The 13,834-nt window shown below is 38.4% G+C and overlaps 1 protein-coding gene across 1 annotated transcript in view; it reads right to left on the reverse strand.

The window, feature by feature from the left end:
• The window catches only part of igsf9a (immunoglobulin superfamily, member 9a), a 133,533-nt gene that overhangs the window by 49,097 nt on the left and 70,602 nt on the right, over positions 1-13,834 (reverse strand). Inside the window, exons 6-7 of the mRNA XM_033976264.2 lie at positions 12,487-12,598; positions 6,000-6,141 (exon numbers count right to left, since the gene is read on the reverse strand). Of these exons, the coding sequence (XP_033832155.1) occupies positions 6,000-6,141; positions 12,487-12,598 (254 nt within the window). The remainder of the gene's footprint in view (positions 1-5,999; positions 6,142-12,486; positions 12,599-13,834) is intronic.

Below are 13,834 nucleotides of genomic sequence, written 5' to 3' on the forward strand. Positions count from 1 at the left end.
AACTGGGCAGTGCCTGTGGATTAAAGAAGAGATTGAGGGGCTGGATCTGTGCGTATAGGGAAAGGTCTAACAGGTATCCACACTTCAAATTTTGCCCCTAGTAAAGGCGGTCCTATATGATGTCACCCACTACTTAAAATTGCAGTGACCAGTGAAAGCAGCACATATACACACAGCGCTTATTTATTTATTTTTTTTTAGATGTTTTGGAATAGAAAGCTGCAAATGTACCTAGTTTGCCAAAAAATTACTAGGAACAGTACACAAGAGAATATACAACATATACACAGTTTAGCAGCAAAAAAAAGAAGCTGATTTTGTGTTAAGTGCCACTTTAAAATAAGGTCTAGGTATATAGGCATTTGAGCTCATAAATAATAATACAAAAAATTTAAAAATTAAACAAATTAAGTCCTTATCCTCCATGAATGATATGCTAATAGAGCCATGTGTTTGTTGTGAACACAATTTAACCAGAGAATGAGTCTGGATATGGTTTATGGACTTCAAAGGTGTACGAGAAGTTCGGACTTCTACCTATGACGCAACACTTCAAGCAAAATGCAAACAGAGTATTTTTGAGTGCTCAGAGAAGATAACTTTAGATTAATGGATTAATGACACAAGAGTGAATGAAACAAAATGCAATTCCAAGTATATTTTTGATGATGATACAACAACATAACATGGTTAAAAGCGCAAAAATGTCAATATGGCAGCATACTGTATGTGTTCTATAAAAACGCAGCTAACATGACAGCTATCAGGAGAAGCTAGTCCAAATACGTCCATCTAAATGCATTGAATCTGGATGTGGGTGAGTGTGGGAGCTGGGACACATCTCTGGAGCTGTGTGCATGGAGGTGAAAGAAAAAAAAAAACACCCACTCCATTTAGACACGCTCATATTTAGAGAAAGCAGAGGCCGAAGACAGCATCATGTAACAGCTTATGTATGTGCTGCAAGTAACAGTTAGAGGTAGTTTGTCCAATAATGTACTTGGAGAGGTTTTTTTTGTTTATCTTAAAGGGGACATAACTATAATATACATGCTTACACGCGCACACACACCCCCACCCACGCACCCACACACACACACACACACACATATATATATAAGTCATTAGCTTACTCAAAGTCGTATTTTGATTTATTCATGGATGTTTGAGTAATCCTGTGTTGGCCTACATTTGCGGCTTGACTGCTCCGAAAATCTCAGTTTTCACCTATCCCATATCTCCGCCCACATCTCAGTACTTTGTTGTAATTTTTGTAAAATGAAGAATCACACACAAGGTTAAAAAAAACACATTAAGTAGCCATTCTTCATAAATTAAATAACACAAAAGTAAACTGAAATGAGCTGTTTTAAATCAACACTGAATTTTACCGATAGAGGGTAAAGCACCTTATGGCTTTGCCCAGAATATTCCACAGTATTGCATTAAACAAAGTCAGGTCTCTGAAGAGGCATTCCTCCTCCCATGCATGTTTTTCAACATTCTTTCAAAAAATAAATGCAGATGAAGCAATAGAATCTCAATGAAGACTTGTCCTAGTAGTGATGTGACGTCCGTGAGTGAGTCGGCTCTTTTGAACGGTTCCTTAACATGAACGGCTGGAACCGGATTTCTGAAAAGAGCCGAACCTTTGACTTTGTAATTTTTATGCATTTTTACACTTAGAATCACTGAACCAACACAAGAATCAGCACAGAAGCAGAGCAGGCAACACAAATGAGAGATTTGTGCACAAAAAACTCATTTGGCATCACAGTAACAGCTATTATGAAAATTATTATTACTGTAGTGCAGCGTTTTATTTAGATTTTGAACACACTGAAAGGGTAAACACAATCCCACTCTAAGTTTGAACCATTTTAAACAAATCGGAGCCTTGATCGATTCTCTCTGTGATTAGTTTGTAGATAAAATGAGTTCTCACATTGCCTTCTGTCATATAAATAAGTAAAAAAAAGGCTTAGACATTAGACTTATGAAAGGCTTATTGGAATGAATGGATCCAAAAGATTCGGAAACCATAAAAGAGCCGAAAGTCCCGTCACTATTACCTACTTCACTTCTAACTGTACTTGAAAATAACTTCATAAATGAACTGGTTAGAACTTTGAACTTGTGTACGCGTCAGATAATAATATTTTTTTTTTTTTTAGCGTAAAGGTCGAGGTCGCTGACAGAACGTGACGAGTACGTGGCTCTTCTTGGTACAACACTGTTTTAATCATTAAGCGCATGTGACTAACGTTGACAGCAGCTAATGAACTCCATATTGATTGAAGATGTTGTGATAGCAGTGGTACGCTAATGAGACATCGACCACACAGAGTCATAACCACACAGCTAATACTGCAGAGGAAGAACTGCTAATTGTTATTTAATAGACAAATAGGAAGTGTTAGTTTGCGGAAAAAAAAGACAGAAAAATCAGCTATTTTTCCCAAACGTCCGGCCTTAAAACTAAATCTAACTAAATGGCACCTGTTGGACTGGCCGTGCTTTTTGTAAGAGCGTTTTTTGTGATTCTCAGTGGGAGGATGAGGAGGCCGTTTTGAATCATTTCCCATAATGCTCGGCGCCTCTCCCGGATAGAACTGCTTTAGAGAAACCTCTCCTCACTGTTCTCCCTGGCTCCAATTCTCAACCATTTCAATTTTCTTTTTAAAGTGATTCCGCAATAGGATTTGAATTCAATCTGAGCTCCCTGTCTTCCGGCCGGAACAGTGCGCTGTGCCTGAATTCATTACAGCTGGAGATTGTAGTGAAATTTGGATGAAGAAATGAAAGATTCATATCCCAATGATATCACATATGACAGCTAATGGTTTAACAAAGGGGGAAGGAAAAAATGCAATGACTTGGTTTTAGTTTAGCAGGATAATTCTGGATTTTGAAACAAGCGGACACTGCCACGGCTACTACACTTCATCTTAAAACATTATCTATGTAAAGTAAAAAGTGAAGTAAAGTTAGCACTTTAAAGAAGACATATTGCTGCTATATAGTTATAATCTATGACACCTGTGGCTTAATGATAGCACATCACACGGTTAAGTAGATTAATTTTTTTTCCATTCTGTACTAAAATGACTATGCAACACTGCCAAACCCTACATGTGTCACAGATTAAGAAAATAAAATTGAAGAAGAAGTAAGTGGGTGTCTACCAGTGGCAGTGAAAACGGGGGTTAAGCGATGGTGTCTTGAATACAGGAGAATAAAGATTACTCAAACATGCGTGAATCACTGTAAATACAACTATTTAGAAGTCTATTTTTACAAGTCTATTTTTCAGAATAGGACCGTGTTAAATGTAGTTGAAACAATATGTGCACTATGTAACTTTTCTGTTTTGCTGGGTCCCCCACCTGCTCCATCTCCATGGAGATGTTATTGGTCTGCCTGGAGTGTTACACACTATGGCATCACATCTGTTGTGTATTTATTCAATTACAGAAAATGTGTAATCTCATGGTAAGCAGGCTCACCTCTCCACAGATCTGTCACATGGCCTCTACACAGGATTCTACACAAAGTTATAGCATTTGTCTTAAACCTGCATTCTTAATACAAGGTTGCCCCTTCACAGATCTAACCTGTAACTTAACTGAGCCTCCATGAAGTAGGGCTGCAACTAATGATTATTTTATTACTCTAGCAATTAATCAATTAGTTGTTTAAATCGTGAAAGCCCTTTGAATGTGAGATGCTGTCCAAAATTTGTCCTGTACTCAGATAAAGCTGATGTGAAGCCGCTTGAGGACATCCTGGTGGAACATATTTAAAGACAAAAGTGTTTTAATCAAAAACACAAAATTTACACATTTCCTGTTTATTTGTAAGCAATTCCTGATCTGTCATGTGCACTCACATGTAACAGTTAACTGAATACCAAAATAGTTGATTACTATCATGGGGGACGGTGCGATTCCAGCTCCCGCAGATGAATGTTGCCATTATGTCCTTGGGCAAGACACTCAACTCCCCTCATCCCCAGTGTCTGTGTACACTGGTGTATGTGTGTGTGTGAATGGGTGAGTGGTTCCTTGATGTAAAGTACTTTTAGTGCCTTGAAGGTAGAAAAGTGCTATATAAATTGTCCATTTACCATTTATTTCAGTAATCAATTGTAATTAATCAATTAACTAGTTGCAGTCCTACCATGAAATTTAATGCCACACTGTAAAACATTACAGACAAAGCAATAACATCTCCATGGACACAAGCAGGTGGCAAATCTTCCACCAGAACAGTTCCATAGAGCATCTTTAATGGAATAGATGGGGTAGAAAGTTCACAGTATCTCATAAGCCCTTTCCACATTTTGAATTTGTAAGTTTTTCACAGCTGAACAGAGTTTTTCTCCAGTAAGAGTACAGCGCTGTTTCATCACCAGGCGGTGTATTAATGCAACACTTTGGAGAGACACTGTTCTGTTGACTTCTACAATATGTCTCTTTGATTTGCCCCTCCTGCTGGAACGCTCTGTACCACTGAATTAAACAGCACTTAAATGGTAGACGTCTTTACGCTCACCCTGGCCTATAAAAATATGTTATGTGAAGGTGAATGTTTCATGAAACTAAAATAAAGTTTTAAGTCGAAAATAATATGTATTGGTGTAACGGTAAAGTAAGATCACTACAAGTCACTACCTAAACCCCAGCGTCAGTGCGAGTGTTAATAATAATAATAATAATAATAATAATAATGATGATTTAGTCTAATACAGTCGTCCCTCATTTATCGCGGGGGTTACGTTCTAAAATTAACCCGCAAAAGGTGAAATCCGCGAAGTAGTTAGCTTTATTTTTTACAATTATTATATACGTTTCAAGGCTGTAAAATGCCTCACCACACACTTTATACACTTTTCTCAGAGAGACATTAACATTTTCTCACATTTCTCTCTTGTTTAAACACTCTCAAAGTTCAAACCTTCGTAGGCGCCTTTGTTGGTGCAGAACATTTCATCGTCATTGTGGGTTTTGTCTGGGAGAAAACTTGCAAACATACAGCACTTCAGAGTCACACTGCGATCCAACGTTTATGTAAATTTGGCTGAATGTACAGGAGACACGGCACGGAGGAGACAATGGTCTACAGTCCCTTAGCCAATCAGGACGCAGAACACAATACACGTTCAAGCATGCAAAATCACGCTAAAAAAAATCAGCGAAACAGTGAGGCCACGAAAGGTGAACTGCATTATAACGAGGGACAACTGTACAGCACTTTCCCATTCATCCATTTCATACTTCATTGGAGCCACAGTTTCCCTGAGCTAGACTTACAGAAGCGAGGGTGCCAATCTGCGCCATTTTCGACCACATTTATATTAGTCAATGTAGGTGAAGTGTCTTGCTTAAGAACACAACCACTGGCGTTCCACTGTGGCACCTGGAATTCCAAGCAGCCTCCCATCCAAGTACTAACCAGGCCCAGCCCCGTTTAGCTTCAGATATGTGACGAGATCAGACTTGGACAAGGAGGTTTGGCCAGGCTACACACAGTCCCTTTAACTAACCATATGTCTCTGTCCCGTTTCCTTCATGCTGTTTCAGTTAGCAACAAAATCGCATTGCATTCATTTCTCATACACGCTAGTTAATTACTGCTGTGCTTGATTGCTCTTCCACTTAATTACGCAATTACTCTACGACTCAAAGCGTATCTGCGACATACGAATGCGTAACGCTCTTTATAGTCTACCGTCACCTGTAGAAGTGAGAATTGACAATTTGTCTGCAGTGTTTTACCTCTGAAGTTGCCAGGTTGGAGAAAACTAAAGCTGCCTTATGCAACCATGTGAACCTTTTTCTGTCTGTCAGTGGAGTGATGCCATCCCACTTCAAAGACACAGGTCTGACTTTAACTAGCTCCAACAAACCTCCACGATTAAAAAATAATAATAAATGTGGTCTGAAAAGTTACAACGGTTCAACATTTTTCTGGAGGGGTGGAAAACTTTTCAAACTTACTCGATGTGGTAGACGTTCTCCTTGCCCTTGTGCCACACGTAGGTCATGTTGGGGGGGTCGGACACGGCCTTGCACTGCAGCAAAGCATTCTGGGACATGTTGAGCCAGGTGCTTTTGGGCGGGATGATGATCACGGGAGGGCCTGAAGAGAAAACAATGTCTATATCAAAAGAATGCATAGTTAAAAGCATTTGTTTCATCAGACTTTATTAATTTGATCCTTTGAAAAGCCTTTTATTGTTCTGAAAATGCACAACGTATTGACATGTTTATATCTGAGTCCCCCTCCCTTTGCTCCCCGCACTTCCCCTTCAGAGCGCATCAGGTTTGTGAAGTTGTAGTATATTTTTTTGTATCATGATTTGTATATTCATAGAAAATTGTCGTGTGGAGGCATGGGTGTTGTAGGATTGTGGGCTGAGCTTTGGACAGAATCTTACAACTCACTATAAGAAGGGGTCGAATCACAAGAGATCACTAGATTACTCAAACATGCATGGATGACATTTAAAACCTCTTCAGGCACACTTTTGAACAGTAACATTATAACATGGTAGGAAGCTCCAAAAAGTCAATTTTGCATAATACTCCCTCTTTAAATGACTTATTTAATATTAAAATACCGATGTTTTTCACATTTGATGAAGATGTGTGTATGTGTGAATGAATTACTGCCAAAGAAAACTGTATCTGCTGGTACCAATAAAGTAACCTTGAACCGTCATACATTTTGGAACGAGTTGCTTTTACATATTTCTGTTTTGAAATCATCCTTTATAACTCACTTTTTTGCTCTGACTTTTAACTGATTCTGGTGTGTTGTTCCTTTGAGTGATTGTGTTCCGCTTTTTTCTTTTTTTAATGTTTGCTATTTTACCTGTTGTTAAGCACTTTGATCGGCTCTGATGTTTTAAAACGCTTTATAGATAAAGTTTGATTGGATGTAACTTACTACTTATGTACTTACTTATGGAATATGTAACATTTCTGCCACCTGCTTGTCTCCATAGAGCTGGTGTTTTTATCGTTTAAAAAAGGTCAAACTTGGCCTGGTGGCGTCACTTGCTTGTCTCCATGGAGATAGATAAGTTCAATGCCATACTATGGAGAATTCCAGGCAAAGCAATAACAGAAGGCAGCAACTGTGATTTTATTATAGTACAGAGTACAGAGGACTAACGCAGGACTTTGTGGACTGGTGTCAGCAGAACCACCTCATCATCAATGCAGAGAAGACCAAGGAGATGGTGGTGGACTTCCGCAGACACCACTCTACTTCCCCCTCAGTGAACATCCAGGGAAGGGACATTGAGAGAGTGGACTCATACAAGTACCTGGGTGTTCATCTGAACAACAAACTGGACTGGACTCACAACACAGACGCACTGTACAGGAAGGGCCAGAGCAGGATCTATCTCCTGAGGAGACTCAGGTCTTTTGGAGTGAGAGGGCCACTCCTGAAGACCTTCTATGACTCTGTGGTGGCATCAGCCATCCTGTACGGTATGGTCTGCTGGAACAGCAGCATCACAGAGAGAGAGAGGAAGAAGCTGGACAAGGTCATCAAGAAGTCCAGCTTCGTCCTGGGCTGTCCTCTGGACTCAGTGCAGGAGGTGGGGGACAGGAGGTCCTGGCTAAGGTCATTTCTATGCTGGGCCATGAGTCTCACCCCCTGCAGGACGCTCTGTCTGTCCTGGAGAGCAGCTTCAGTGACAGACTGATTCACCCTCGCTGTGTGAAGGAGGTTTCAGGTCTTTCCTTCCTGCTGCTGTCAGACGGTACAATAAACACTGTTAACACTGAACATGTGTCATTCATCCACACCTATGTGCAATACTCAAGTCACTTTACAGAGATGTTATATTAGAGTCTATTTTTAGTTTATTTTTAAGTCTATTTTTAAAATTATTTTAAGCTATTTATCTATTATCTTGTTTTATTGCATGTACCATTTTCCATTTGTTCTTTAACTGTGCGGTGCAAAACTGAAATTTCCCCACTGTGGGACTAATAAAGGCTTTTCTTATCTTATATCTTATCTTATCTTATTATTGCGGTTTTTCTGCTCCTCTTGAGTAAACAAACTGCTAATCAAACACATTTAATTGTAGTTTTAGATCAACAAGCAAGAAAAGATGCTGAATGCATTATACCAATATTTAAATGTGCACTGTGTAACTTGTGTCCATGGAGAGATGCTCTGCCTCTAATATTCCACAGTATAGCATTAAATAGTGATGCACCAATCCAGCTTTTTCAGTTCCAAAATTGATTTAGATACTAAGTCTCTTTAAGTACATTTTTTCAGAATCAGAGCCAATATCTGATACTAATGTTGGAGCATTCTTAGCCTTAACTGTAACAATCTTGCATTTATTACTGTTATTTACAGCTGTGCTTATTGCTCAAAAATATCTTTACAAACCTGCATTGTTATTGTGAGCCCTACTCCTCAGATCTGACCTCTCACCTGCTTGTCACCACGGAGATAGTCAGATTTAATGGAACATCTTAGGCAAAGTAACAAAACCTCAATCATGAAAGTTAAAGAGTACACCTTTAATTTGCTAAGTGAGACTGGCCACTTGCATACCCACTTTCATCTCTTAACTTAACTAACGTTTAAAGCTTAGTCAGATTTCATCCAAAGAAGCCATTAGCCTAATCCATGTGGCACAGCTGCACCATAACAGCGCCAAACCCCTCATAACCTCCACACATTAGAGCGGATTGGCCTTAATATAACGCGATTTCACTCAATGTGGCCACTGTAACTGCTGAAGGGTTTTTGCACAGCTCAGATGCATTTTCCCAGAGCGAGCAGGAGCGAGTGGGAGGAGCGGAGGACGCAGAATCGAATCCCACGGCCGTCTTATGCAGCAGTGTGTCGGTGTAATCCAATGACACACTATGCCATTTGCATATTCAATGTTTTTAGTGCCTTTAAAATGGATGGTACATGAGGCATATTATTAGGTATAGCGCCTCAAATGCGTTAATTTTAAAAGTCTAAACCCTTCTGGGATTGTTAAGGGATGATGGGTTGATGGATCCAACAACTGACACAACTTCACAGCTAATTTCTAGCTGCTGTGTGCCTTATTCATCAAACAAGAGACTATTAACTTTCAAAAGTGTATGTTTAACCACATGATGCCTGTGTAGTCTCCCAGTCATCCACGTATGATCCATAGCAAAGGAAAGTTCAGTTTTGGTCAGATTACTGGTGGACATTGTCTTATATCACAGGTGTCAAACTCAAGGCCCACGGGTCAAATGTGGCCCTCTGCATCATTTTATGTGGCCCTCGACAGGGTAAATTAAAACGTATAATGGTCTTAAAAGCTCATTTTATCAGGAGATTCACAGTTACACAGCCAGATTTTTACATCTAGGAAAATGCATATGCAATATTTGTAACTTGAAAAAGTAATAAATACAGAAACAGGTAATTAACAAGTAAAAGAATTTGTTAGATTTATTTTACATTTGGCCCTTTGAGAGGAGCCATTTTGCTGATGTGACCCTTGGTGAAAATGTGTTTGACACCCCTGCCTTATATCGATCTAAAGAGAGGCGCTAGATATAAGGCAGTGTCCACCTGTAATCTAACCAGAACTGAAGAAGTGCCTTGGATGAGCAGCGAAACGTGTTCAGATTTGACTTTTTCTTTTGCTACGTTTAACCACAAACTGTATCAAATGTAATGTAATTGTAATGTAATTAATATAGTAATAATCTAATAAACTGAATTATTTGCGCATGCACACCAAAATCTGCTTATTATCTGATTTCTGGACGTTTACGATTACAAACACAACATGTAAACCACAGAATCGCAAAGAAATCCGACGAGTTTGGTGTTTACATTTCATTTGAATAATCCTATTTAAATAAAACCCGGGGATTTGTATCTGATGTGTGGGTGGTGAGTGTTGAGTGCGAAGCCTGACCTCTTTGGGTTCATCAATAATAAATACATTTAAAAAAAAAAAAAAAAAAAAACAACTTCACCACACTGTTTAAAAAGTTTAAATATAACAAATGTTAACTATAATCTACACATCAATTGCAGTTGTGTGTAATTCCTCAGAATTCCACACAGACAAACACGGGTTACTTTAGAATCAATTTAAGTGCAATATCAACTGAACGAAAGGTAAAAAGCAAAAACTTCTGGTTATTCTAGTGTTAGAGTAAATGACTTCAACTGAGGTTAAAAATTGTTATATTAAAACTATCACTATATGACATCACAAGGTGGAACGGAGCCTTTTAAGATTTGAGACTAATTATGCAGCATCACTCAAACATTTGAATAAAAAACAAAACAAAAAACACAACTCCAGGTTTTTGAGGAGGTAACAACATTATAACCATTTTGCATAATATAGGACCTTTAAAGTGCATGCGTGAGGTTAACAGTACATGAATTTAAGCAGAGATAATAATTAAAATATGTTTGCAATTTTGATAACCCTGAGGACGAATCAAGCTTTTTTGTGGTATTAAAAAATGCCTTCAATTACATGCAGTTTCTCAGCATACTAGACTGTTACCTGGCAACCATAATTTAAAAAAAACTCTAAAACTTGTCTAAATTACACAACAGTTATGATTAGTCAAATAAAAATTAACACCAACTGCAACTTTTCTACCACAGTATCCACAATATCCACCAAAAGTGACAATTAAATAATATATAAATCTGTCAAATACACTTTAAATTAGTAGTCAAAACTGAAATGAGTAAAACAGTATTTGTGGTATATCATTCTGGCGTATGTTGAAATGGCAATCCCAGTGGAGTAGGTGTCTAGTTTTATAAAACTTGACTTTTCATGGATGCGACAGGTAAAATGTTGGGCACACGTCGGGTTTGTATCAGCTCCTGGCCTCATGATGCAATGGGGAGAAATGGATTTAAAGAGCAGAGGCTCCCAGACACTGAAAGCACATCCACCGCAGAGTGGAGGAGGTCTGTGGAGTCCTAGTGACAGCACGAATGGGTCTGTTAAGAATGGATACCAAAATGTTCCCATCATCTATTATATGTAGTCAACTGTTTTCAATGTGGGTACTAGTTGGACTATATTCATAAATAGTTTAATCTCAGTATGTCTGTGTAATCCCTCAGTCGTCCAGGTATGATCCATAGTAAAAGAAAAATTCAGATCTGTCGACTGGGCAAAAAGTTGTAGGAGTGAAGACGTTTCGCTGCTCGTCCAAACCACTTCTTCAGTTCTGGTCAAATTACTGGTGGACACTGCCTTATATTTATCTGAAGGAAGGAACTAGCTACACTGAAACTAACACACATATTGTTTATAGTTTCGGTTTGTAGGCTACGTCTAATGAGCTACACACCAGTAATCTGACCAGAACTTAAGAAGCGGTTTGGATGAGCAGCAAAACGTCTTCACTCCTACAACTTTTTATCCAGTTGACAGATTTGGAATTTTCTTTTACTAATCTCAATGTTTTCTCGTTTTTATTTGTGTATGTGTTTACTCTAATTACAGCTAAAACATTAGATTAATATATGTATTTACTACTTTCTAAATGGTAATGGTCACATTTTTATATGAAGCTTTTCCACTTTCAAGGCACTTTGCATCAAGGAGCCACTCACCCATTCCATTTTCTTGCCCAAGGACACAACAACAGCATTCATCTGTGGGAGCTAGAATCGCACCGCCAACCTGGGGGTCAGTGAATCTGATTCCTTCACCGATGATTTTTTATGTCGAGACCGGGATTCAAACCGCTGACCCTCGAATCAATGGACAAACACTCCAATTGAGCTACTGTCGTGTTCTACATTTTATAGACATACAGAAGACATCAAGTATATCGAGCAAGATGTATAGAAATATGAGGTAAAGAAAAAAAAAGAAACACAAATGTTTTTTAATATAAAGTATCCACCCTTTGCTTTGTCGACCGCAGTGCAATCCCTTGTTCTTTTCTCAATGACCTTCATGATGAAGTCTCCTGAAATGGTCTTCACTTCATAGGTGAGACTTTTCTAGGATCATTAGTGGAATGCCAAGGAATATTTTTAGTTCACTGCATTTCATATGTGTTAATTCATAGTTTGGATGCCTTCTAATTCTCACAAATTATTGCCACTGACACAAAAACCCAAATTTAGAGCAGATTTAAACCACAAAAACTATTCTAAATCTACAATATTGTTAAAAACTCATGAGCTGCAATAAGTAAACAGCAGAATGAAAAACTTCGTCGTTAGTTTGCATCTGTAATGAGTCACAGAAGTTATTAATTCAACTTTTTATGGATTAAATCTCATCATCCAGCCAAAAAATAACAACAAATGTCTCAGTAGTGCAAAGAAAATGTACACGCAAGAAATATACTGCTCCAACTTTCAAATACTGAATGATACGTCAATATAGTAATTAGCGTGACAGATCTATAAAGCAGAACCGTCCTCCGTCCTCCTGGCTGTGAGGTGCGCACTGACCTTTGACATTGACCCTGGTGCTGTGGCTGGACGTCCCCTGAGAGCTGGAGGCCTCGCACGAGTACTGACCCCCAGACTCTGCATTCACCGTGGGCATCGACAGCACTCCGCCCTGGAAACATCACACACAGAAGGAACAGAATGAAGAATCTATTATGGATGGATTATGTAAGTGTTTACTTTTGTATAGGACTACGCAAAATTGACTTGACATTGTTCCCTCATCAAAAATATGCCTGGTGTTGTGTTTTGCTTTATTCACACTTGTTTGATGAATCCTTGTTTAGTGAGTCACTCCCTCTGAGCCCCATTAAAAAAAAAAAAAAAAAATGCAATTTTGAAATTCACAGTTTTGTTACGTCACAGGTAAAAGTCTGGAGAGCTTTTGTGCTTTTATTTTAAGTCCATACATCAAAATCTAAGCGTTTCTGTTGTCAAATCGTGTTCATTCTAACTCCATGGCAACGGCTCTTATTTCCTTTCAGTCAAAAACCCATGAATCATAGCAACAAAAAAATACTGGAAGGATTTTGACTTTTTAATCATTGAAAGTGTGCTGCATAACTTCTCTGTCTCTATGGTGGCGGTATTGCTTTACTTTGCATGGCATTAAACTTAAACTTAAACTGACGCCACCAGGTCAAGTTACAGGTCAGATCTGTCGAGAGGCGACACGGCTCACAGTAAGAATACATGTTTAAATTCATTTTTCACCTATAAAAAACACCTACAAGTGAATAATAGCAAGCTAGGTAAGTTTAATGGCAAATTGAAGAAAATTCCAAAACTCTGGAGACAAGCCAGGCAAGCTGAGCCCCCACTGGTAAAAGTTACATAGTGCACCTTTAGATTAAACAAAATCCTAACACTGTATTTTTCAAGTGACATATTGCAGATATAGTGCACCGTTTTAAAACCCTTGCCTGCATAACAACACTATATTATGTTATCGATATTAAAGGGTCCATTCCAAACTTTTTACAAACAACTGGTTCTGTAAAAAGTTGATTTCCAGATTTAACTTGCTGTGAACATAAGTTATTTTGGTAAAAACTGCTTTGCTTTTCACATTAAAAGTCCTATATTACACAAAATGGACCTTTAAGTTATGTCAAAATGTTGTTATCTCATCAAAACATACCTGAAGTTCGCACATGTTTGAGTAACCCTTTATTATTAGTCTGTCTACATCTCCAAAGCTCAAGATGCTCTGTTCTACCTTGTGATGTCATGAAGTGGCGGTTTTTAAGTTAACGGACATTGGTAATTCCAGGCCTGAAATGATCCAAATGATTCTAGTGAAGGTGAATGGAGTTTAAAAACACAATGGAGCACTTCCTGTATTATG

Source organism: Periophthalmus magnuspinnatus, chromosome 12 (genome assembly GCF_009829125.3).
Source record: "Periophthalmus magnuspinnatus isolate fPerMag1 chromosome 12, fPerMag1.2.pri, whole genome shotgun sequence".
NCBI classification, from domain to species: domain Eukaryota; kingdom Metazoa; phylum Chordata; class Actinopteri; order Gobiiformes; family Gobiidae; genus Periophthalmus; species Periophthalmus magnuspinnatus.